General features: G+C 31.2%; 1 protein-coding gene across 3 annotated transcripts in view; it reads right to left on the reverse strand.

Annotated features, from left to right (window-relative positions):
- Window positions 1–19,508: 19,508 nt before the first annotated feature.
- Window positions 19,509–23,216, reverse strand: part of Ubx (Ultrabithorax) — a 204,598-nt gene continuing 200,890 nt past the window's right edge. For all 3 annotated transcript variants that reach the window (XM_075291470.1, XM_075291469.1, XM_075291468.1), the window contains one exon: window positions 19,509–19,799. In XM_075291470.1, the coding sequence (XP_075147585.1) occupies window positions 19,510–19,799 (290 nt within the window). In that variant the 3' untranslated portion in view covers window position 19,509. The remainder of the gene's footprint in view (window positions 19,800–23,216) is intronic.

Below are 23,216 nucleotides of genomic sequence, written 5' to 3' on the forward strand. Positions count from 1 at the left end.
AAACTCAAATTTTTAAATATAACAATATTGCATTTTAAAGAATAAGTAAAGAAATAAATTTTCCCGATTTTTCCATGCTGCCAATGGTATCAAGATCTCAGCTGCTTTCACACACTGCAAAAATAGTGAATCCACCAGGAAGAAAAATTTTGGTTAATTTTAGAAAATTTATATTATTTTTAGAAAATTTTAACTAAATAGTATTACAAACGCTGACATCAAGCCGATATCACAAAAATAAGTAAACCTTTTCCGACAAATTCATGAAAATTTATCAGACATAATTAATTTTTTTTTTTACTTGTTAAAGAAAATTTTGTAGTTTGAAGGAAAAAATTGGAGTTCAAAATTGCAAAAATGTCTTTAGTGCCATATGAAGTTGAAAATTGGCGCATTTGTAGTAAAATGTACAAATGTAAAGAAATAATGAATTATTTTTTGAGAAGTATGAATTTAGTAAATCTTTATGCTTGATTCCTGTATAGTTGTTTCCTTTGCTTGGTTAAATTAACTAACGTACGCAAAAAAGAAATATTAGAGTAAAGGAAACTTTCTCCAAACATAATAATTCCATGAACTGAGATAAAGTTAAATTGGCATTCGAGAAATATACGGCGCTCTTTATTTTGAGTGCATATTCTTCCTACTATTATCTTAGGATGAAACTACGAGAGGAGCCGATACACTCAAAAATAGTGAATACACCCTGAAGGTCAGTTTAGATTAATTTTAATTGAATTATATTACAAACGGCGACATCATAAATTTGAGAATGTTTATTAAGTTTTATTCATTTATTAAATAAAATTTTGTAGTTTAATGGAAATATTGTAGTTTAAAATTGCAAAAATGTCCTTAGGTTAGGTTAGGTGGCAGCCCGATACCACATTGGTGAACTTCTCTCTTATAACTGAGTGCTGCCCGATTCCATGTTAAGCTCAATGACAAGGGACCTCCTTTTTATAGCCGAGTCCGAACGGCGTTCCACATTGAAGTGCAACCACTTAGAGAAGCTTTGAAACCCTCAGAAATGTTACCGGCATTACTGAGGTGGGCATAAGCGTAGGAAGGCCTCTGGGGAGGGGGCTTAGACCCCTCCAGAAAAATTTTAGCCCCCCAGAATTTGAGAACCTATTTACGATTTTACATTTTTATAAAATTGAAACAAGTATATATTCGTACAACGCCCAAAGTTCCACTAAAGACTTTCGTGCGCAATCGAATTACTTGGGTTGTGGAAAAAAGAATTGAAAATGTTCTTTTTGGGTCTGGAAGTGGTACAAAATTGGCGGAGAAGCGATGAATGTAATATGAACTTGTCATAGAACGAATGTCCACGTTTCAACAACCGTTGCAATGAATTTGCATCACTTCTTAAGGTGTGATCCGAATTCAGTGTTTTGAATGTGAATTAAAAATTTTGTGATATTTTCCCAAATAAATAATTTTTATACTTTTTTATGATTTTTAATGCATTCTTGAAACGTTTTAACGCTTGTTTGAAACGTTTTTTCAAATTGTTGACAGCAAACAGGTCTAGCTAGCAATTTCCGCTGGACTTTGAATAAAGTAAGAAAAGTTTCGGCTTTAAAATTTATTGGCACAATTCGCACTTATATTAAAATTCCTACAAACAAGGTACGTTAAAATGACATACAATAAATAATTAAGGAGACAACATACTTTTTAGTGCAAAAACTGCTAACAATTCTTAAAATCTCGTGGTCTTCTAAAAACTGCACAATTAGGCAATTATATCTACTAAGCAAGGACTAAAAATGGCGCATTAAAAACCACGCTCTTTGACAAGATATACTGTTTCGTTAAAAATAGTTGACAATTAAAACAATCATTCTTTAAACATGCACAATTAATTTTTAACAAATAGAGATGCCAAAATAGACTAAATTCCTTATGGGGTCTCTGTATGTGGCGGCAACACAAATATTATCGATTTTTCTATAATGGATTTAGCATTTTTGTGGCAAAATTTGAACAATTTGTACCATTTTATTTATTCTTACTCTTTTTTTAAACTATTTAAAAAAGAAAACAATAAATTACGCATTAAAATATAAAAAAAAGTAAAAAACTTCCTGTGTAGTTAAAATAGTTAACTTCTTTGTGAAGACATTTTTGGAAGTGCTTTTAAAGTTGTGCCTTTAGAACAACTCCCAATTTTTTGCTGGGAAAACTGTGGAACTACCCTACGGGAAATGGATCAACCACAGAACTGGTACAGGACTAGTCCCTGGTGTGTATGGACCAGTCCCAGTTCTGATCAAAACGTATGGAAAGGACCGTCCACTTTAACATGGGTTTGTCATTGACGGAGTAAACTTACATTTTAGGACGCGTCTTGGACTCATCCCAAAGGACACGTCCTGGGACAATTTAGCAGGAGCAACCCATAAACAGGTCCTCAGGAACCAGTCTCGGATAAACTCTTAGAAATCTCTTTCAATTTGGGCTCCTAATCGAACCCGAAATGAAAACTTGAAATATGTCGAACAAAAGGTTATTCTGATAATTTTATTTCACTAAATGTGAAAATCGCACCTAACTGGAGCACAGGTACCAGTTCTGCGATAGGTCCGTCAGTGGCAATTTGCACCAATTTCCCGTAGGGTACTTTTAGTTGATTTATTATAAATTAATTCTCGAGCTATTTTGATGGCTATTTTTTTATTCAATTTTATGAAATAAAACATTAGTTGAACCTATAAGTTCAGTTTATAAAGTTTTAGCTAGGGGGGCTATAGCCCCCCTAGGAAAATTGTCTAGCTACGCTAATGGAGGTGGGATAATCCAACGCTGAAAAACTTTTTGGTGTTCGGTCGAAGCAGGAATCGAACCCACGACCTTGTGTATGCAAGGCGGGCATGCTAACCATTGCACCACCGTGGCTCCCGTGTCCTTAGGGCCTTACAAAGTTCAAAATACGCGCAAATGTTTTATAAATAATAAGAAATTTGAACTATGTGTGGAATATACGAATTTTGTAAAATGTGTCCCTTTTTTAATTCTATTAATTATATATATTGAAGAAATTATAATATCCATGAACCAGGGTGACTACACTGAAAAAAAAACATTTTCGTGAGGTCAAAGATTTCATGTCTTTAAAATACGAATGCAATTTTTTTTTGCATAGAAGACGCATTTCTCTAATATAAAGTTTTCTTCCTTGTCCAAAAGTCGATAAACTTTTCAATGAAGTCGTATTGTCCTTATAATTAAGTGATTTCACTTAAAAATGGGTATCATAACACGAAAGAAAAAATGTTTGGGCTAAGGTCGACTTGACTTTAAAATTCAGAAAAATTCTTTAAGTTTAATGAAATTGTCTTTAAATTTGTTGTCTTTTTGCATCTTGACTACAAAGCAAAAAATCGTTCAAATATAGGGCATGTTTTTCAACACTTTATTTTAAAGACTTTTTTACTTGAAACATAGCATAATTTCTACTGGAGGTCGAGTCTTAATTTGGAAAATAAAGTTGTCGTTAATTCGTTTTTAAAGGTCTTTGATAGCATATGAAAAAAAAATTAAAATTTGCTTCCTAGAAGCAAGTACACAAAACCCAAATTTAAAAGAGAATTGTGTCTTAAAAGTATCCTTACTTGTATTCTCCGCTTCTTTGGCTCGGAATCAATACTAAAATTTTTAAAGTAAAGACAAAATCTTTGGAACCGGGCATGCTTTTTTTCAGTGTAGGCTCGTTTTTAACAATTCAGCACATTATAATACTACATTAACCAAATGCACTTATACTTATAGAAATTTCCTTATCCATCATCAAAATTTGAAGATGAAAAAGTGTTTGATGTTCCAATTGAAATTATTTTAGAACATTTTGAAAAGTACAAATCGAAAGAAAATTTAAAACTTGGAAAATACCACCAAATAAAAAGATGATGGCACCTGGGTACGAAAAACCGAAGAGAAAGCAGAATTATTCGCAAATCACCTCTCAAACATATTCAAACCTTTGGATAGTAGATTTAACAATGAATATATTTGCCTAATAGAAAAAATAGACAATGTTACTATAAAACCAGCAACTCTTAAAGAACTAGAATACATTATTTCAAAGGATTTAAGTGCCAAAAAAGCTCCTGGATATGACCTGCTGACCGGAAAAAACTGCTTTATATAATGAAAATGCATTTTTTCGACTTATACACGTTCGACTCGAATTGAAAGTAGCTGAAATTGTTATCCACAATCCTGGCAAACTAGAAAATGAATTAACTTCCTATCGGCCGATATCCCTGCATCCAGTTATGTCAAAATTTTTTGAAAAACTTCTTCTAAAAAGACTGCGACCCATACTAAGCATTAACCTAAAGCATAACCTAACCATTAATTCCTGATCACCAATTTGGATTCAGAAACAATCACTCGACAATACAACAAGTACATCGCATAGTCGATGCAGCAGAAAGAGCTTTAGAAAATAAATGCATTTGTTCAGCCGCATTCCTGGATGTAGGGCAAGCATTTAATAAAGTTTGGCATCAAGGACTATTGGCTAAACTACAAAAAGATCTCCCAAAAGAATTTTATGAAATTCTGCAATCATATCTTCAAGACAGATTCTTCAGAGTAAAAATAGAAAGTAAATATTCAAAACTTTATCCAATAAAATCTGGTGTACCCCAAGGGAGTGTACTTGGCCTAGTATTGTATCTATTATACACAAGAGATATACCAAATGACCACGACGCACACTGTGTCCGCTGCGGCAATAAATCATTTTGGACCTGCTCTCCGATTTTGATGATTTTTGCACAGTTGGTTAAACTATATTACAAAGGTCATGTGTGTAAAATTTTATGCAAATATCTCCATTGGTTTTCTGTCCCGATCAGCGCAAAGTTGACATATGTGAACAAGTCTCAAATAGGTTAGTTTTCTATGTCATATTTAAAACATTGTTACTTATAAACTATACACCCAATGTACCTTTTCACTTTAAATAGGCATCAAGCATTATGTAAATTAAAAAAAAAAATAAAAATTGAAAAAACAAATTATTTTTTTTTATTTTGGGCCAAAAAAGATAAACATTTATGATTTTCCGTTAAACTTTTAGTTGTGTGCGAAGCAGTGCGAAACATGGAGTCCTATACCAAATTAAAGCTGAGGGTCTCAGCTAACAGATTCAAAAAAAAAAAAATTGTGCCCAAATTTGCCCGCGGCCAAAAAAACAATGGAAAACCAAAAAATTACAGTAAAAAATATGCGTTATGCGTTATTTTACGAGTGCATCAACAACTGCGCACACTTTCTTTCGTTACTGCTTGTTGTTGTTTTGCCTGTGTGCATGTCTATTACTATAAATAGTATATTTGTAAGATAATTGTGTATAAAGTGCTCGTACACTGAAATTCAAATCATATCAGTTATTATTTTTATACCCTCCACCATAGGATGGGGGTATATTAACTTTGTCATTCCGTTTGTAACACATCGAAATATTGCTCTAAGACCCCATAAAGTATATATATTCTGGGTCGTGGTGAAATTCTGAGTCGATCTAAGCATGTCCGTCCGTCTGTCCGTCTGTCCGTCTGTCCGGCTGTCCGTCCGTCTGTGGAAATCACGCTAACTTCCGAACGAAACTAGCTATCGACTTGAAACTTGGCACAAGTAGTTGTTATTGATGTAGGTCGGATGGTATTGAAAATGGGCCATATCGGCCCACGTTTACGTATAGCCCCATATAAACCGATCCCCAAATTTGGCTTGCGGAGCCTTCCGGAGCAGCAAAATTCATCCGATCCGGTTGAAATTTGGTACGTGGTCTAAGTATACGGTCTCCAACAACCATGCCAAAATTGGTCCATATCGGTTCATAATTATATATAGCCCCCATATAAACCGATCCCCAGATTTGACCTCCGGAGCCTCTTGGAGGGGCAAAATTCATCCGATCCGGTTGAAATTTGGTACCTGATGTTAGTATACGGTCTCTAACAACCATGCAAAAATTGGTCCATATCGGTCCATAAATATATATAGCTCCCATATAAACCGATCCCCAGATTTGACCTCCGGAGCCTCTTGGAGGAGCAAACTTCATTCTACCCGATTGAAATTTGGTACGTGGTGTTAGTATATGGTCTCTAACAACCATGCAAAAACTGGTCCATATCGGTCCATAATTATATATAGCTCCCATATAAACCGATCCCCAGATTTGACCTCCGGAGCCTCTTGGAGGGGTAAAATTCATCCGATCCGTTTGAAATTGGGTACCTGATGTTAGTATACGGTATCTAACAAGCATGCAAAAATTGGTCCATATCGGTCCGTAATTATATATAGCTCCCATATAAACCGATCCCCAGATTTGAACTCTGGAGCCTCTTGGATGAGCAAAATTCATCCGATCCAATTGAAATTTAGTACGTGGTGTTAGTATATGGTCTCTAACAACCATGCAAAAATTGGTCCATATCGGTCCATAATTATATATAGCTCCCATATAAACCGATCCCCAGATTTGACATCCGGAGCCTCTTGGAGGAGCAAAAGTTATCCGATGCGGTTGAAATTTGGTACATTTCGTTAGTATATGGCCTCTAACAGCCATGTAAAAATTGTCAAATTTTATTACTATAGAAAGTTTTGTCAAAATTTCATTTCTATAGAAAGTTTTGTAAAAAGTTTATTTCTATAGCAATGTTTGTCAACATTTTATTTCCATAGAAAATTTTGTCAAAATTTTATTTCTATAGAAAATTTTGTAAAAAATTTATTTCTGTAGAAAATTTTGTCAACATTTTATTTCTATAGACAATTTTGTCAACATTTTATTTCTATAGAACATTTTGTCAACATTTTATTTCTATAGAAAATTTTGGCAACATTTTATTTTTATAGAAAATTTTGTCAAAATTTTATTGCTATAGAAAATTTTGTCAACATTTTACTTCCATAGAAAATTTTGTCAACATTTTATTTCTATAGAAAATTTTGTCAAGTTTTTATTTCTATAGAAAATTTTGTCAAAATTTTATTTCTATAGAAAATTTTGTCAAACTGAATTATATACGTATTTAATCGGCCTTTTTTTTTGTTTAATATATACCCCTTATGGACTAACTTACAATTTAGAAGACAGTGTTAAAAAGTTTTATGATACCTTGCCATCGGCAAGTGTTATCGCAACCCAAGTAATTCTATTGTGGATGACAGCCTTTAGTAGAAGTTCCTACGCAATCCATGGTGGAGGGTACATAAGATTCGGCCTGGCCGAACTTACGGCCGTATATACTTGTTTTTAAATAAATTTTTACATACCATAATGAAAACTTGAGCATGAGTTGGGCTCGAACTCCAGATGTACGCACACCAGCCGCCAACTCTATCCACTGAGCTATTAAAGACGTTGGGATTGAATGAATAATAACGTCACTTATTATTACACGCAATGTGTAGAGTCTTTTAAAATTGTAGCAGTTCTTATAGTCATTCTAAAAATAGAACCTATGTTGATGTGCATTTTATTTTTGCAAAAAAATTTTAAATTTGGTATTTCACCTCTGCATGCGCGCATAAAATTTATGGAATGCATATTGCATATCGCTTACAATAAAAGCTTTGCAGCATGGCGAACAAATAAAGATACAAGACAAATTAAAGAAGAAGCCAAGGCCACAATTCAAAAAAACCTTAAATTAGTATTGGGAATAAATGTTGATGTGGTAAACAAGGAATGGGTTCCAGCAACGATGGGAATACAGCTCGACGATTTTTTGAAAACCCTGAAATTACAGCCGACATAACCGGAGTAAATGAACAACTGATTCATAGGTTAAAAATTATATTATCCACAATAAGTTTCAGTCAGGCAATAGACTCTGAGAAGTTCCATATATATTGTTTAGACACGGCAAAATTGTACATTGATTTGTATGGATGGTACTACATGCCTATCACAGTGCATAAAGTTTTGATACATGGTAGCAAAATTGTATCTGAGGCCATTCTACCTATAGGTAGGTTAAAGATACGATTTGTTTCATACATTTTGAATTAACATATGGTTTATTTTTCAAAGGAATGTTATCAGAAGAAGCGCAGGAAGCGCGGAATAAAGACTATAAACGTTATAGGCTATATAACTCGCGCAAGACTGGGCGCTGTTCTACTAACGAAGACGTAATGCATCATTTGTTGATATCCTCCGACCCATACATCAATTCATTAAGAACGAAATTGAAGCTTAAAAAATTAGATTATCACGAAGATGTGAAAATGTTGTTAATAAATTAAATAGAGTGAACTGTACAATTTTTTATGGGGGTTGTATGGGGGACGGGTGTTACAGTGGGCTGATTTTCTTCATATTTTCAAAACAGCATTTAATAGATGCTGTATGCATTTTTGCGAAAAATAAACATTGTAGTTATAAATTTACAGAAGATATGGCATTTTTGAAATATCATTTGTATGGGAGGTGGGCGATGGGCGTGGTCAATGTTGAAGAAATAATTTTTTTTTAAAAGGTGTTGCATAGATATGTTCTTCCAGCAATTTTCAGGAAATTTGTAGCAATAGTTAATTTTTAACAGCCAAAAATGATTTTAGTTTGTATGGGCGGTGGGCGATGGGCGTGGTCAATTTTGTCGATACTTTGAAATTTTCTTAATTCTATTATATTAGGAACTCGTGCCAAATTTCATTACTCTCGTACAACTTCTTCTATTTTTGGCCATCGAATGTATGGGAAGGACACACTGTGCGACGTAGTAATTGCAACATTTGCAGATGATACAACCGTAGTTACCACCACAGCAAATACAGAAGTAGAAGCTTCAAATAAGTTGCAAGTTATCCTAGAGTAAATCGGTGCATATGGTATTTACGAACAAGAAAATTACCCATACACCACTGTACTTAAACGGCACAGTAGTATACAGCAAAATATCTCGGTATGACTGTTGACACCAAATTAAAATGGAAAGAGCATGTAAAGAAAAAGAATAAGGAAATTAAAATAAAATACTCCGAGATCTATTGGATGTTAGTGGACCAAAGGGTATCTATCCACAATAAAATCTTGTTACATCAGATAATAAAACCAATATGGGCCTACGGAATCCAGCTCTGGGGCTGTGCTGCTAAAGAAGACTTAGAAAATATTCAAAAAACTCAAAACCAAATTCTCCGTACCATTACTCGTGCCCCTTGATACATACGAAACCAAGACCTTCACCGTGACCTGGGGATCCGAACTATTGGGGAAGAAATAACCCTCAACGCTCTAAATAAAACATGCATGATGTGCAACAATGTGGACTTAAATAATATTGTCCGAACTTATCAATCAAACAGAAGGTTGCAAAGGACAGTTCCCATAGACTTAGTTCTTTCAAATTTGAATTAAAATTCATAACTTGAGCTTAGTAATTGTACTGTACTCAAAAGTATTCTAGTAGATTACCACATATATGTTATCAAAAATTTACTAGATGAGTAACATAGGACTCAGTTGTAATAAATTCTAAAAAACAAAATGTGGGAAATATGAATTTATGAATCTCCATGCTTCAATTGTGTATAATTTTCCCCATTTGTAAGTTAACTTAACTAATGTACCCAAAAATAATTTTAAGAAAATTTACTCATATTTAAAAAATGTTAACTCAACCTTAATAATTTCTATGAACTAAAATAGAGTTAAATTGTCTTTAGTGGCCTCGAGGGTTCAATTTTTTAATCTAGTAGTCTTCCCTACATAGAAAAAAAATATAACAAATTATTTCCAATTAAAAAGTCGATTGAAGTTGAAAAAATGTTCAATTAATAAATTAATTGGTACAATTAACTTTTTAATCAAGATAGAAACATTAAGTTAATTATGTCAATGATTGAAAATTTTCAAATTTTTATAGATATAATTAACTTTTTAATAAAACTCGGAAGACCAATTTTTTAAATTTTAAATAATTTTTTTTTACAATCAATCAAATTAAAAACACAAAGTCAGTTAAGAGGATATTTGAAAATAGATACTTTTTTTAATGAATTGAGTTTTGCAAACAACATCACTTACATTTTTAATTGAATCAACTAAGAAATTAATTGAAACTTGCTAATGAAATCAATTAATTTTTACTCAAGTATTTTTTATGCCCAATTAAAACTGTGATTGATACTATCATTTTTGTTATTGAAGACATTTCAATTAAAAAATTAATCGGATCAATTAATTTCGTGATTGAATCTTTGTGTGTAAAGGTTCTAGTAAAAGCAGAACATAATTATATATTTTTGGCCCATTTTATTATAACTTGAAAGGGAAATGATCCCAAGTACCACTTTAAAATGTATATTTTCTGTAAAATGACATGTTAAGGAAAAGTAATTATGAAAAAAAATGTTCAATATTCACCCGATAATGCTAGCTAACGGCCTTAAATGGCAATTCCACTATTTGTAATATGATTTTAACAAAATGTTGATTACTTCTGGTTGATTACTTCATGATTACATGTTTGGACATGGTTGCCGCATCCATTTAATGCTTATCTAGAGTATGAAATTGTCGCGAAAACCATGTATTTTGTGTTCGTAAAAATAATTTTCGAGCGGAGAAAAATATATGTTGGCAATAAGCATTTAAATGGTTCTCAAATGCCAAAATGCAAACATGTTCTATTATTTAAATGATAGAATTTGAGACCATTACATGGTCGGGAAAATCATGTACCTGACCATCCAATTTTTTTTTACTTTTTTTCAGGGAAAAAGTATTTTTAAGGGTTACGTATAGACATGTCTAAAACCATTACATGGCCATAAAGACAATGTACATTTTTTTCGTGACCATTTAATTTTTTAACTTTTTTGCAGTGAAAATAATTTTATAAAAGCATTGACCAGGTACACACGATTTTCATTTTGCGCGTGAGTCGTGTCTTGATTGTTTCTTGGAATGGACGGAGAATACGGAATTACTGTGTTTTGTGTTAATTTATTTATTCAGGAGTGGTACGTGGTTTTATGTGAACACAAAAAAGTGAAGTGTAATTGAAAAAAATGTACCTGTTTTTAGTTCTGCTTTTTGATATATGGTATAATTTATTTTTATTTGCAGTTATACATGATGTCTGCGTTGGTACATTTGAGGGGCACCAAGTAAATATGGAATGATTACTTATTGTTGAAATTGAACCAAAATAGAGTGTTTAAAAAAATGTGATGTTTGCGTGCACGACATTATAAATACAAATAAATAATGAATTAGTTTATAAATAAATACAAACAAATAAATAAAGTTAATTTTGTGTTTTATTTTCTCAAGTGGCGTCCTTTTCTCAATGACGAAAAAAGTTTTTTCATAAAGATCAAAACATTTTAGGTTGTGACTATGTTCTTTTAACTGAAAGAAAAACATTTTTGACGAATACCATAACATTTTAGATCCTGACCATTGTCTTTTAATGAAAACAATTTTTTTTATCAATATAAAAACATTTTAGATGAGGACAATTTTATTTTTCTAAGAACCATGTTCACTGAGCCAACATGGTTGCAGGTGTTACATGGTCGCCGCTAAAATAGCTCCTATCATATTATTTTGCTCTTCGAATATGATTGTGACAACCATGTTTTTTCTCTGCGTGTATGCGATGCTATTATCAACCGATTTTTCTTAACAATTTTTTGAATTTATTATTTTGAATTCATTTATTAAACATATGAGCCAACTGGCCTTAAATTTTAGGTATAGACTTCGTTTAGACCGTTTAGTCAATGTTCAATTTGTGTCAAATGTTCAATCTAGAGCTCTTTTGCACACATAACTACGTAACTAATTTATATTGGTCCATTTTTAGTATCGTCCACCATAGAATTATAAATTAGTTTTATTAAATTTTTTCATGGGCAAAATCGGCTCGACTCCACTGCCCCATTCCATACTTACCTAAAATCCCTTACAACACTTAAAAATAAATTAATAAGAATTTGGATCGGTTTTATTTCATAAATTTTCCATTTATTTACCATTCAATTTTCTGCTTCGGGGTTTGTTGTTGTTTTGTTTTTTTTTTCTGCTTGAATATGGTATTTTGATCATATTGAAATTTATTTTTACGTGTACGTAATTGATTCCAATAATTCCATATAGGTAATATGTATAATTTACAACTTATGGTCTAAAGAAAAATTAAACTATTTATTGTTAGGAGTAGAGTTTTCATTTGTTTTAAATAAAGAAGATTTTTTTTTTTGGTTTTTTATTTTTTTTGTTAATTAGTTTTATAAATATGTTTAGGTTTCTTTGCAAGTTCTTTCTATTGTTATGCGGATCATTATTGGTTACTCTCTTGGGATAAAATTGATATTTTTTTTACATATACTGTAAATCAAAGGGCAAGATAGATAAAAGGGGGACAGATAAAGATAAAGTGAGCGAAAAGTAAAAAAATGTCTTATCGGTTTATATTTATGTAATAACATTTCGATTAAGAAATCTGAAAACTGTTAGAGGATGTAGTTAAAAATATGGGTTTTGTTTTTCTCTTAATTCTGAAATGTTGTTTATATTTTGTTCATCTAACTCTAGTTAAAAAGCCATAATTTACAGTAGTGGTAGTTGCTTTTCGTCTTGTGACACAACTAATAATTTGCAATAAATTACACTAAAAATAGCTTTCGTTTTTTTTGTATATATTAAAAATGTCAATTTTTCAATTAATTATAGTTTTACGTATATTTTTGTTGCATTTTCATCTCACAATAATTATTATTTCTCTGCTTTAGTTTTTTACTTTTACGTTAAATTTGGTTTTGGTTTATTTCTTAAACTTATAAAGTTTGTAAATATTTTACGTATGTATAGGTATTTCTTTATATTGAAATATTCTTTATTTAATTTTACTTTTAAAGTTTATCTTTTTGTATGTTTTTAATATAGAGTTTTTTTTTGTTTGTTTTTTAATAAAAATTTGTATTTTTATTGTTTTTGATTTGCCTTAAGCACTATTTACGTATACATTGTGTTTTATTATGCTTCCATTCTGTTTTTGTTAGAATTACTATTAACGTCTGGGGGTGTTTGTTCATAACTTTTGAAGACTTTCTAAAGTCTTTCTCTATACATAGGTTTTAATATACTAATTTACAAACAAGTACAGTAAATAATGGAAATTAATTTTGCTGAGATCAAACTAAAATATATGTTAATTAACTAAGATAGTGGCAATACACTGCAGTGATTTATTTGTCAATAAATTTAAGATAATTTGAAATTATATTTATGTATAAAGATGACATTTTTAATAGATAATAATCTAGTTTTTACGGCATTTTTATTTGTATCCATAACATAATAAACATATGAATAAGTCTATACATTACATATAAAGGGTGATTTTTTGGATATTATATTTTTGTCAACACTGTGTTAAACTGCTAAAAGCACGTTTTGTGTTATGGTCTAAAACATCTTCAGTTTGATTTATAATTTAACAACCATAAATCGTCTTACACACGATTCCAAATTATTCCAATTTATGGGGAATTTAAGCAGCTTCTCGGGCTATTGTGACTAAATTTCCCACCAAATTTACATTATTTGACATTAAAGTACCAATACCTTTACGAAATGCGAACTTAAGAATATAGCGCAGCTGTATCGGCCATTGAATAATTGAAGCCGAACGTCCTACCGCAACGTAGAATTTTTGGGTGAATGGGCTCTTGGAAAGTTGGCCTAAGATCCACTGTTTGTTATCGAAAATTGTGTTAAGAGCCCAATGGATGCGTAAATAGACATAATTGTCGACGTTGGAGTGAAGATCAGCCAGAAGCAAGCATCGTTACGTAACTCTAAATGGTGAGCGCTACCGTAAGATGATATCCAACTTTGTTTGTCCAAAATGCAAAAGCTTGACTTGGGTGCCACCGTGGTGCAATGGTTAGCATGTCCGCCTTGCATACACAAGGTCGTGGGTTCGATTCCTGCTTCGACCAAACACCAAAAAGTTTTTCAGCGGTGGATTATCCCACCTCAGTAATGCTGGTGACATTTCTGAGGGTTTCAAAGCTTCTCTAAGTGGTTTCACTGCAATGAGGAACGCCGTTCGGACTCGGCTATAAAAAGGAGGTCCCTTGTCATTGAGCTTAACATGGAATCGGGCAGCACTTAGTGATAAGAGAGAGGTTCACCAATGTGGTATCACAATGGAATGGATAGTCTAAGTGAGCCTGATACATCGGGCTGCCACCTAACCTAACCTAACTAACCTTGACTTGAACGACATGTAGTTTTAACAAGACGTTGCCATATGCCACACAACACGTGTAACAATGTAGTTATTATGAGACGTGTTAGGTGAACATTTTATTTTATGTTGAGGACCGGTTAATTGACCGCTTATATCTAGCGATTTAACGCCATTAGACTATTTTTGTGGGACTATATTAGAGTTCATGTCTATACAGAAAAACTCGCTTCAAACAATGAAATATTTATTGGAGAGATATCGGCCGAAATGTCACAAAGAGCATGATAAAATTGGACAAATCAGGTGGACCATTTGTGGCACAGTCGAGGTAAACAGTTGCATGCAATAATCTTCCAACGTTAAATTATATGGAGCAAATCATAGATTCAAATAAATATTTCACGCATTTTTCTGAAAAATTTTCTGATTTTTTTTTAATTTTTCCTACAGTTCATAAAATATGACCGTTTTAATTTTTGAAAACCGTTTACCTTCAAATTGCACGGCATAACTGCAAGCTATGGAAGTTATACAGTAACTGCAGTTCACAAAATTACATCCTCTCATAGAAGAAAAAAATAACTAAAAGTAAAAAAGAAAATCATTGGCGCCAAATCATGACCATTTTAACCATACAATTCTTACTATTTTTGAAAATCATACGAAAATCTTCTTTTGCTTTAGTCCATATTGAACTTATGTGTACGTTCATTGAACTTTAACGTGAGTATAGTTCATAAAATTTTTGAGACATACTTAAAAAAAGTAAGATTTCATTAAGCTGTGGAAAATGTCGATAATAATAATAAAATTTAACTACTAGCAAAAAAATTTTTTCCCATAAAAATACATTAAATTAGAGTTAGTTTAACTACGGAAATTTTTTTCTGTGTACACATTTTTTTCTTCTAAAATTCGTAGGGAATGCAGTTAAGAAGAAATATTACGGATCCATTCAAAAACGGAATTTCTAGGTTCAAAATATTAACTCCACTTTGTCAAAGTAATAAATTGTTGGACCGATATCTGCCGAACGGTAAAAGATAATTGCACACGTACGCGAACTTTTTTGTAGAACTTTACAAGTTTTATCTAGCAAAGAAAATCATCGAAATCGGTTCAAAATTGCGGTGTTAACAGTTTAAACAAAATTTCATACCCCCAAATTTCAACGCGTACAGGTCAGTCCGTGGACCCACAGGGGAAAAGACCTCATCTTTCACACAAAGAAAAAATTATGTTTATATACATATTTATCAATTCAAGAGTTGCAGAATTATTTCCAAAAAAAGCAATTTGGAACCACTGTGCACTTGGGCGTAAAATACTGGATTAAAAAATTAATTGATTTTATGAGCAAATTTCAATTAATTTGTTAATTGATTTAATTAAAAATGTTATTGACAAAACTCAATTTTTTAATTAAAAACATAACTATTTTCAATTTGTGTTTTTAGTTTTAGAGTTGTTCATTAATCATATCGTTTATGCAAGTTTTTAATTAAACGATCGTAGGATGACAGCATCAATGTGTTTTAATTATTAACGTTTTCCTCGGAAATATTTACATTCTTAATCAATTTGCGGCTACATTCTAATCGGTTGCAGCCGATGAAAACGGCGACTTCATTCTCTGATCGAAAGTTATTCAAGCTTGTTAAGCCCAATAATTAATAGACACGTTGTACAATTAATCTAAGATTTAGTTTGAACTTTAAAAAAAACATTTACGAGGTTTGTGCATAATTACAATTTGCCAGAAATTACGGCTACCTAAAAAGTGCTTTGTTCGTTTTCAATATATTCCCCATTAAAATCTATACAATTTTGTTGCATGCGTTTGAATAAATTATCGAAGCACTTTTGCCACTCTGAATATTTCCAAATACATATATATGTGAGAGCTCGCATTGTTGTAGTGAAGGGTGATCTGTTCGTTTGGTTTTCCCGATTTCTTGGAAGACAACTAGCACCAAATGGTTGTGTAGCACTCAGAATTGACTTACTGCATTGTTCTAGTGGTACGTTGCGAAATGTTCAGTTTTTGCGAAAAACAGCCGATCAACTTTTGTTATGTTTGGCTCATTTTGAAACACTTATACAGTCGACTGCTGCTTACTTTCGGACTCATACGCGCCTTTTTGTGCGTGATTGACAAATTGTGTGGAATCTAACGCGACGGTCAAACATTTTTTTAGTTCATGCAATACTTTTTAGTTCATGTATGCTGGTTTCACTATTGCCTAAGGTGGTCTCAATCTCACGATAGCTCACATGGCAATCTTCAATATTAGTTGGCGCACAGCTTCACTTATTTTCGGAACAACAACTGATTTTTGACAACCTTCACGTCTTGGAGTGAACTACCATCAATAAATACAGCTCTTTGAAGCTTCATCGCCAAAAATTGAATTAAGTTCATCGATGTACTGTTGTTAAGTTAATACACGACGAAAATTGTAAAAAATAATCGCACGCAAATGTTCATGATTTAATTTCATTTTGAAGGCGAGATGATTTTTTGAAGTTGCTGTAAAAATCACAAATAGCGATCGTATGTCAAAACGTCCTGAATACGTATAACCTCACAAATGTACAGCTCTACAATGGAGCTGTCAGTTGCAGATTGCAATTTTAGGGCAATAAAAGGCAACCCTTGATTTAAACGCGTTATCTTGGTTAGCTAGAGCCTTGGAATAAATCCCAGTTGCAAGCGAAGATCAAAAAGATTTTTCAGTGGTTGTTTATCCGCAGGGGTTATTACAGTATTATTGAGGAAATTAAGCAGCCTTGCAAATATATGAGAAACTACCTAAAACACATAACATATAGGTTAAGGAAAATAGCCGCAGCAGACATATCTTAATAGGTATGGTCGTCATATAAACCGAATTCCAGCCCAAACTACTTACAATAGTCTTTAGATAACAATAGGTCCAATATTCACGATCTTATCAATCCAAGTTCGGCAAGTGAAATCTTTGCCAACATCAATTACTTGAACCAAATAATATATTTTAATATAATCTCATAACTTTATATGTAATCGGCAATTGACTGATTGCAGTTACTTAAGAATGGAAAGGAGCATAAAATGAACCAATGTAAAATATGAAAGCAGTTTCCAGTACAGTGTCTTTGTCAAAACCAAACTTCGTTCAAATATCCCTATATATGTCGGATTAGATAGTTCCTGTTTAGGAGAAAAGTTTTAAGCATCATGTGTTTGTAAAACAAAACCATTCGGTGTGATTTTCCTCTAAACGAAGCCAACTCAATAAAATCATAAAAGAAATGTGTGCAAATAAAAAGTCATAATTTTTTAGGTTTTCAAATTTTTTTTTGTTTAAAAAAATTTTAATTTATTTAATTTAAACGATTCGTTTTTATGTGTTTGTGTTTTTTTTTTTTTTGTAATCTCAGCTTTTAATTAAAATTTATATACTAAAAATAATTAATTAATTATTTAAGTTTTTCATTAATTAGCGGCATTGTATTTATTTGTGTTTGTTTTTTGTTTGTTTGTATATTTAAAACTTACATACTAAAAGTATAGAAGACTCTAACTAAATAAAAGAAGAAGAAAAGAAAACAAAAAAGACAAAGAAAATGAAGTATAAAAAACACATTAAACAAGGATATCTTAACAAAATGATTTTCTTTTTTTTTGTTTTAAATTATAATAATAATAATTAAAACTAGAGAGGCGAGTAAGGTTTTTTTCTTTTGCTTGAGAAAGGAAAACAAAGGCAGAGAACAACATAGGGAGGGGGAGATTTGGGGGAAAAAACAATGTACAAAACTTAAAAATAGATTTAAATAATATAGCTTAATGTTTTGTATTCCTTTCACAAAATATTAATTTTATATATGTAATTTGTATTATTAATATTGTATATAATTAATTAAATTCTATTAAATATCAACAGTATACGCAAAGTATCATTTTGGGCGGGTAGGGCCTGTGTAAGTTTGGTTGAAAGGGGATAATTTGGCAAAGTTTATCGCCAAGGGGTTTTCGGGGGAAATTTAATTTAAAAAATTATTTATAACATTTATTAAAACGAAAAAAAAAATAATAATTCTTAAAATTAAACGAGAAAATAATAAAGTAAAAATAATTTGCACAGGGTTTTGTTTTTATGTTTATTATTATTCATAGTACTTTATTATATCAACTATTTATATGGGTTTATGTTGTTTATCTCATATATCGTTTTGTTGTTTTATACTTTTTGTAAAAAATAATAATAATAATAAATTAATTTAAAGCAAACAAAAATTGCAATGAAGATGGGTTTAGTTATAGTTGTTGTAATGTTTTTTTCTGTTTTTGTTTTTTTTTATAAACTTTCATTTTAAGTATACAATATATCATTTTGTTTCATTTTAAGATTAAACCTAAAGAGAAGATTTATTTGTATTTTATGTGTAGTTGTTTTTTTGTTTGCCTTCTTCGTTCTTTGTAAGATCAGTAGAAAAAATCAATGCATTGATGGTAGAATAGAAAAAGGTCCTTAGAACGAAAACAACAACAACATGAAATACTAATACAACAAAAGGAGGTCTCTCACGGGGGATCTCTAATTCAATTTAGGCTAGTCTTGGAAAGAAAATCATGATCATCAATATCATTTAGTTCAGTTTTTATGGCTGTTGTCGATGATGTTGCTGCTGCATAAGGATAATGTTGCATGGGATTAAATTGGATTGTGGCCGTGGTAGTTGTTGAAGGTGTAGAATTTGTTGAAGGACTGGATGAATTTGTAGCATCTCTCCAATCCTGATGATGTGGATGATGATGATAATTGAGGAAATGTTGACTACTATAGGGATGATAAGTATGCAAATGTTGATTACTTGGGGCTGGAAGATGGCAATGAGATTGCTGATGTGGAGGTTGCTGTTGCTGTTGTTGCTGATGATGATGGTAGAATGTATTATAGTTTATTGTTGGATTTGTATTATTATAAACATTATCATGATTTTCCAAAAAATTCGAGGCCCTTGGCATTAACCTTAATGGCGATGGAGTTCTGGTTGACCTTCTTGTTAATAATGCGGATGATGATGACTCCTTTAATTCCTCTGTTGTTTTTGTAGATGGATGATGTTGTTGCTTGGACATTCCTGTTGTTGTGACATCATTTGCATTGAGTTTAATGCAACCATTACTATTACATTTATTATCCTCTCTATTATTATTATCATTATCATGAGTACTATAATTATAATAATAATTTATAAATTTTTCCTAATTTTATTCGCCTAAATGTTGCGCTGCCACCGCCGCTGCTGCTGCCGCTTTTTGTGCTTGAGCCTGTTTCTCTTGTTCGTTGAGCTCTTTGATGGCTTGAATTTCTTTTTTCAATTTCATTCGACGATTCTGGAACCAGATTTTGATTTGTCGTTCTGTCAGGCAGAGGGCATGGGCCATTTCGATTCTTCGTCGGCGGGTTAGATAGTGATTGGTGTGGAATTCTTTCTCTAATTCAAGTGTTTGATAGCGGGTGTATGTTTGGCGACCACGTCTTCGGAGACCATTTGTACCTGGAAGAAAGCAAAAAAAAAAATTATTAAATTATTGAAATTTTATAAATAATTCCTATTAAAAGTCGAAAAAGGCAAATCCAAAGAACAAATCCATTGTATAAAAATTGTATATATATATTCGGCTTTCATATTATATTTATTTATATTAGACTGTTTTAAAAAATATATTTCTTTTAATATATTTTATAACTTTTGTATTGTGTATAATTTTTTTTTAATTTCTCCCATATTAACAACATTAATATTCAGAAAAATTAACAAGATTTTGCACATTTACGCATGTCAACATAAATTTCCCATTTAAATGTCATTATGCCAGGTGTAAAAGGAAAAACACAATGATTTTTTAAATCAAATATATGACCATAATATTTAACTTAACATTTGGTAATAGGAGATATGGATATGCCAAAAACTTTTATCAAACCTTACTTCAACAGTGTAGTAAATCAAAATTCATAGGATTGTGAAATAGGATGATTTTTTTATAACTGTTATTAAAGCCAAGCTTAAATTTCCTTAATTAGTTAATTTGCTAGTTAATATGTTAACCCTTTGTCCATCGATGTTTCCTCCAGAGTCCATTCAAAAACGACCCCAAACTCTAACACCCCACATAGTTATGATTTATATCTCTATGATGTTTTAAATTAGAGGATGTAATATAAATATTTTCCATATTGGTGCATTCCTGTGAATGCATTCTTATGAACTTCTTAAACAACTAACTAAAAATAGGCACTTTTGAGACAATTTTTTCGTGCTTTCTAGTAAATGGACATTGATACAAAAATGTCCATTTATTTATTTATTTATTTTTTTTTTTTGTATATTTTTGTCAAACTTCGACATATGTTATAAGCCAAATAGCGATTAGTTTCATAAGACCATTTGGTCACAATTCAAGAAAAAAAAATTTTCAGAACAAATTCATATAGCTTTTTAACCGATTGAGGCAGGTACTAAAAATTAGTCCAATTAAAAAAAACAGAAAAATTTAAGTTTGTGACATTAGGTTTAATTTGGTAGTGAAAGGTAAATCTCAAATGTTTAGTTATGTTCTTTGCAAAATAAATGAGTGATATAAAATTCCAAAAATTCCAAATGTCAGTTTACCTTGTTGACCATGTTATGTTTATTTCCTCTCGATATTTAAGAATATTTATGTTTTTATATGGCTATCTGAGTATTGTTTAAAATTTGTGAGGAGTTAAAAAGGATACAAAATATCATATAAATACATATATATAAAAATCCAAAAAAAAGAAATAAAAAAACCCAAATGCATTTTATATATCCTGATATCACACATATACAGATAAGTGTGTTGCTCTTTATGACTATAATATTTTTTGAAGGCAATGACGGTCGGTGAGATCGGGTAGTCAAATGCGGTTGATGCATGATTTTTACTTCCATTTACTCATATGCAAACATACTCGCACACACACGAAGAGAAATATTTCTACACATAACCCCCCAAACATTCATTTATGCACTGTGCATTGCTTTCCGAGTAGAACCGGAGACGGATATTGCATGTGTTATGGCCAATATTTTACGAGACGACATATGAATGTCGCAAACATTCACACTCACACATATACACACTGGTAAAACAGAGAAATATGTACATTACACATTTACATACACTTAGGGATATCTACTCTCATTCGTCCATTCACGAGGACTATACAAATGAGTTGTTAAGGTAAGTGTTATACTACATACAATGCATTGTGGGATTTTTCCATGAGAATGAGGCTGTGACAAAAAGAATGAAAGCGATAGGAAAATTTGCAAATATTTGAGTGTAATGGAAATTGTAATATAGAGAAATATCACTAAAATATTTTCAATTAAAAACTTAATTGAAATTTAAAACCTAATTAAGTTGAAAAATAAAGCCAGAAAATTAATGTCCTTTTATTAAAAATTAAAAATTAATTATCTCAATTAAGTTTTTAAATAATTTAAAATATATTTTTCAAATAAAAATTTAATTGAATTTTTTTTTCGAAAATAATTAGTTTAAAATTTTGGGTCAAATCCAAAAAATTTGATTATAAATCTCATCGGAAAATTCATAAAAACGCTAAATCGTATGAAAATTGCAAGGAAATTATTTCATCTTAATGTAAAATATTTTTTTTACTAAAATAATAGTACAATAAATAATTTATTGTCACATTAAAATAATAATAGAGTTTTAGCAGAAATTATTTAAAGTTTTTTGAACCAATAAAAAATTAATGGAAAGTGCCGAAAAAATCAATTAATTTTGTAATCAAGAATATTTTTAATTTCCAATTAATTCTGTGATTGCTACAACAATTTCAATTAAAAACTTAATTGCATCAACCATTACCATACCATGTTCGAAATTTTTGACATGGGACATGACTGGCCTCTGAAAAGTCCACACACAAAGAAAATTTCATTAAAATTGAGCCAACGAAAATTTTTCATTGATATAACGAAACATTTTCATTAAGACAATGAAAATGTTCGTTAATAGTACGAAACGTTTCGTTGAATAACATAAAATTCGTTATAATAACGAAAAATTTCGTTATATCAATGAATTTGTTTCATTGGCTCAATTTTAATGACACATTTCATTAATATAACGAAACTTTTTCTACCAGTGCAGTATGGGCACATGGATGTTTTTATAGAAATGTCGACTAGCACTTTCCCACATTCGTTATCACCTAATATACACTACTGATGTTGCATACATACTACTAGAGAGTGTGTGTGTGTGTCCATGCCACTTTTGTTTGTCTGTATGTGTTGGCATTATAAAATATGAGTTATTACACTTGAGGCAAATTAAACTTCATAAATATATTAAATCAGAGATTAACTGCCAAAGTGTTCACAAAAGATTTTATGAGCCATTAAAGTGTGAGATGTCATACATGCTCAAACTCAGGCAAATAACTATAAATTATAAAATCCATATATATCCTATAGAAATACAATAAACACATATAAAATTTAATTCACTCTATATATAATAATAATCATAATAATAAGAGTAGAAAACGCTGTATGGCAACATTAAATTTTTGCCACATAAAATATTTTGGCAATAATCTCAACACCTTAAGCTATGGTATTATTCAAAGAAAAGCTAAACAAATGGCCAAACAAACAGAGAGAGAGAGACGGACTACGGGACAAAATATAAGTTTAGATTAGTTAACCCATTTTTTTTTGCTTCTTGCTGGTGTTTGTTTTTTCTTTAAATGTTACATTTTCTTCTCTAACACCATTAATTTCCAACAACATTTTACACATTTGCCAAGATCTCTTACGAGTTTTACTGTTTGTTTGTTATAATGCCGGGTATTGTGATCAATTTAAAATAATGATCCTTGGTACTCTCGAAAATTTACCATCATCATC

The sequence above is a fragment of the Haematobia irritans genome, chromosome 1, assembly GCF_050003625.1.
Source record: "Haematobia irritans isolate KBUSLIRL chromosome 1, ASM5000362v1, whole genome shotgun sequence".
Taxonomy (NCBI): domain Eukaryota; kingdom Metazoa; phylum Arthropoda; class Insecta; order Diptera; family Muscidae; genus Haematobia; species Haematobia irritans.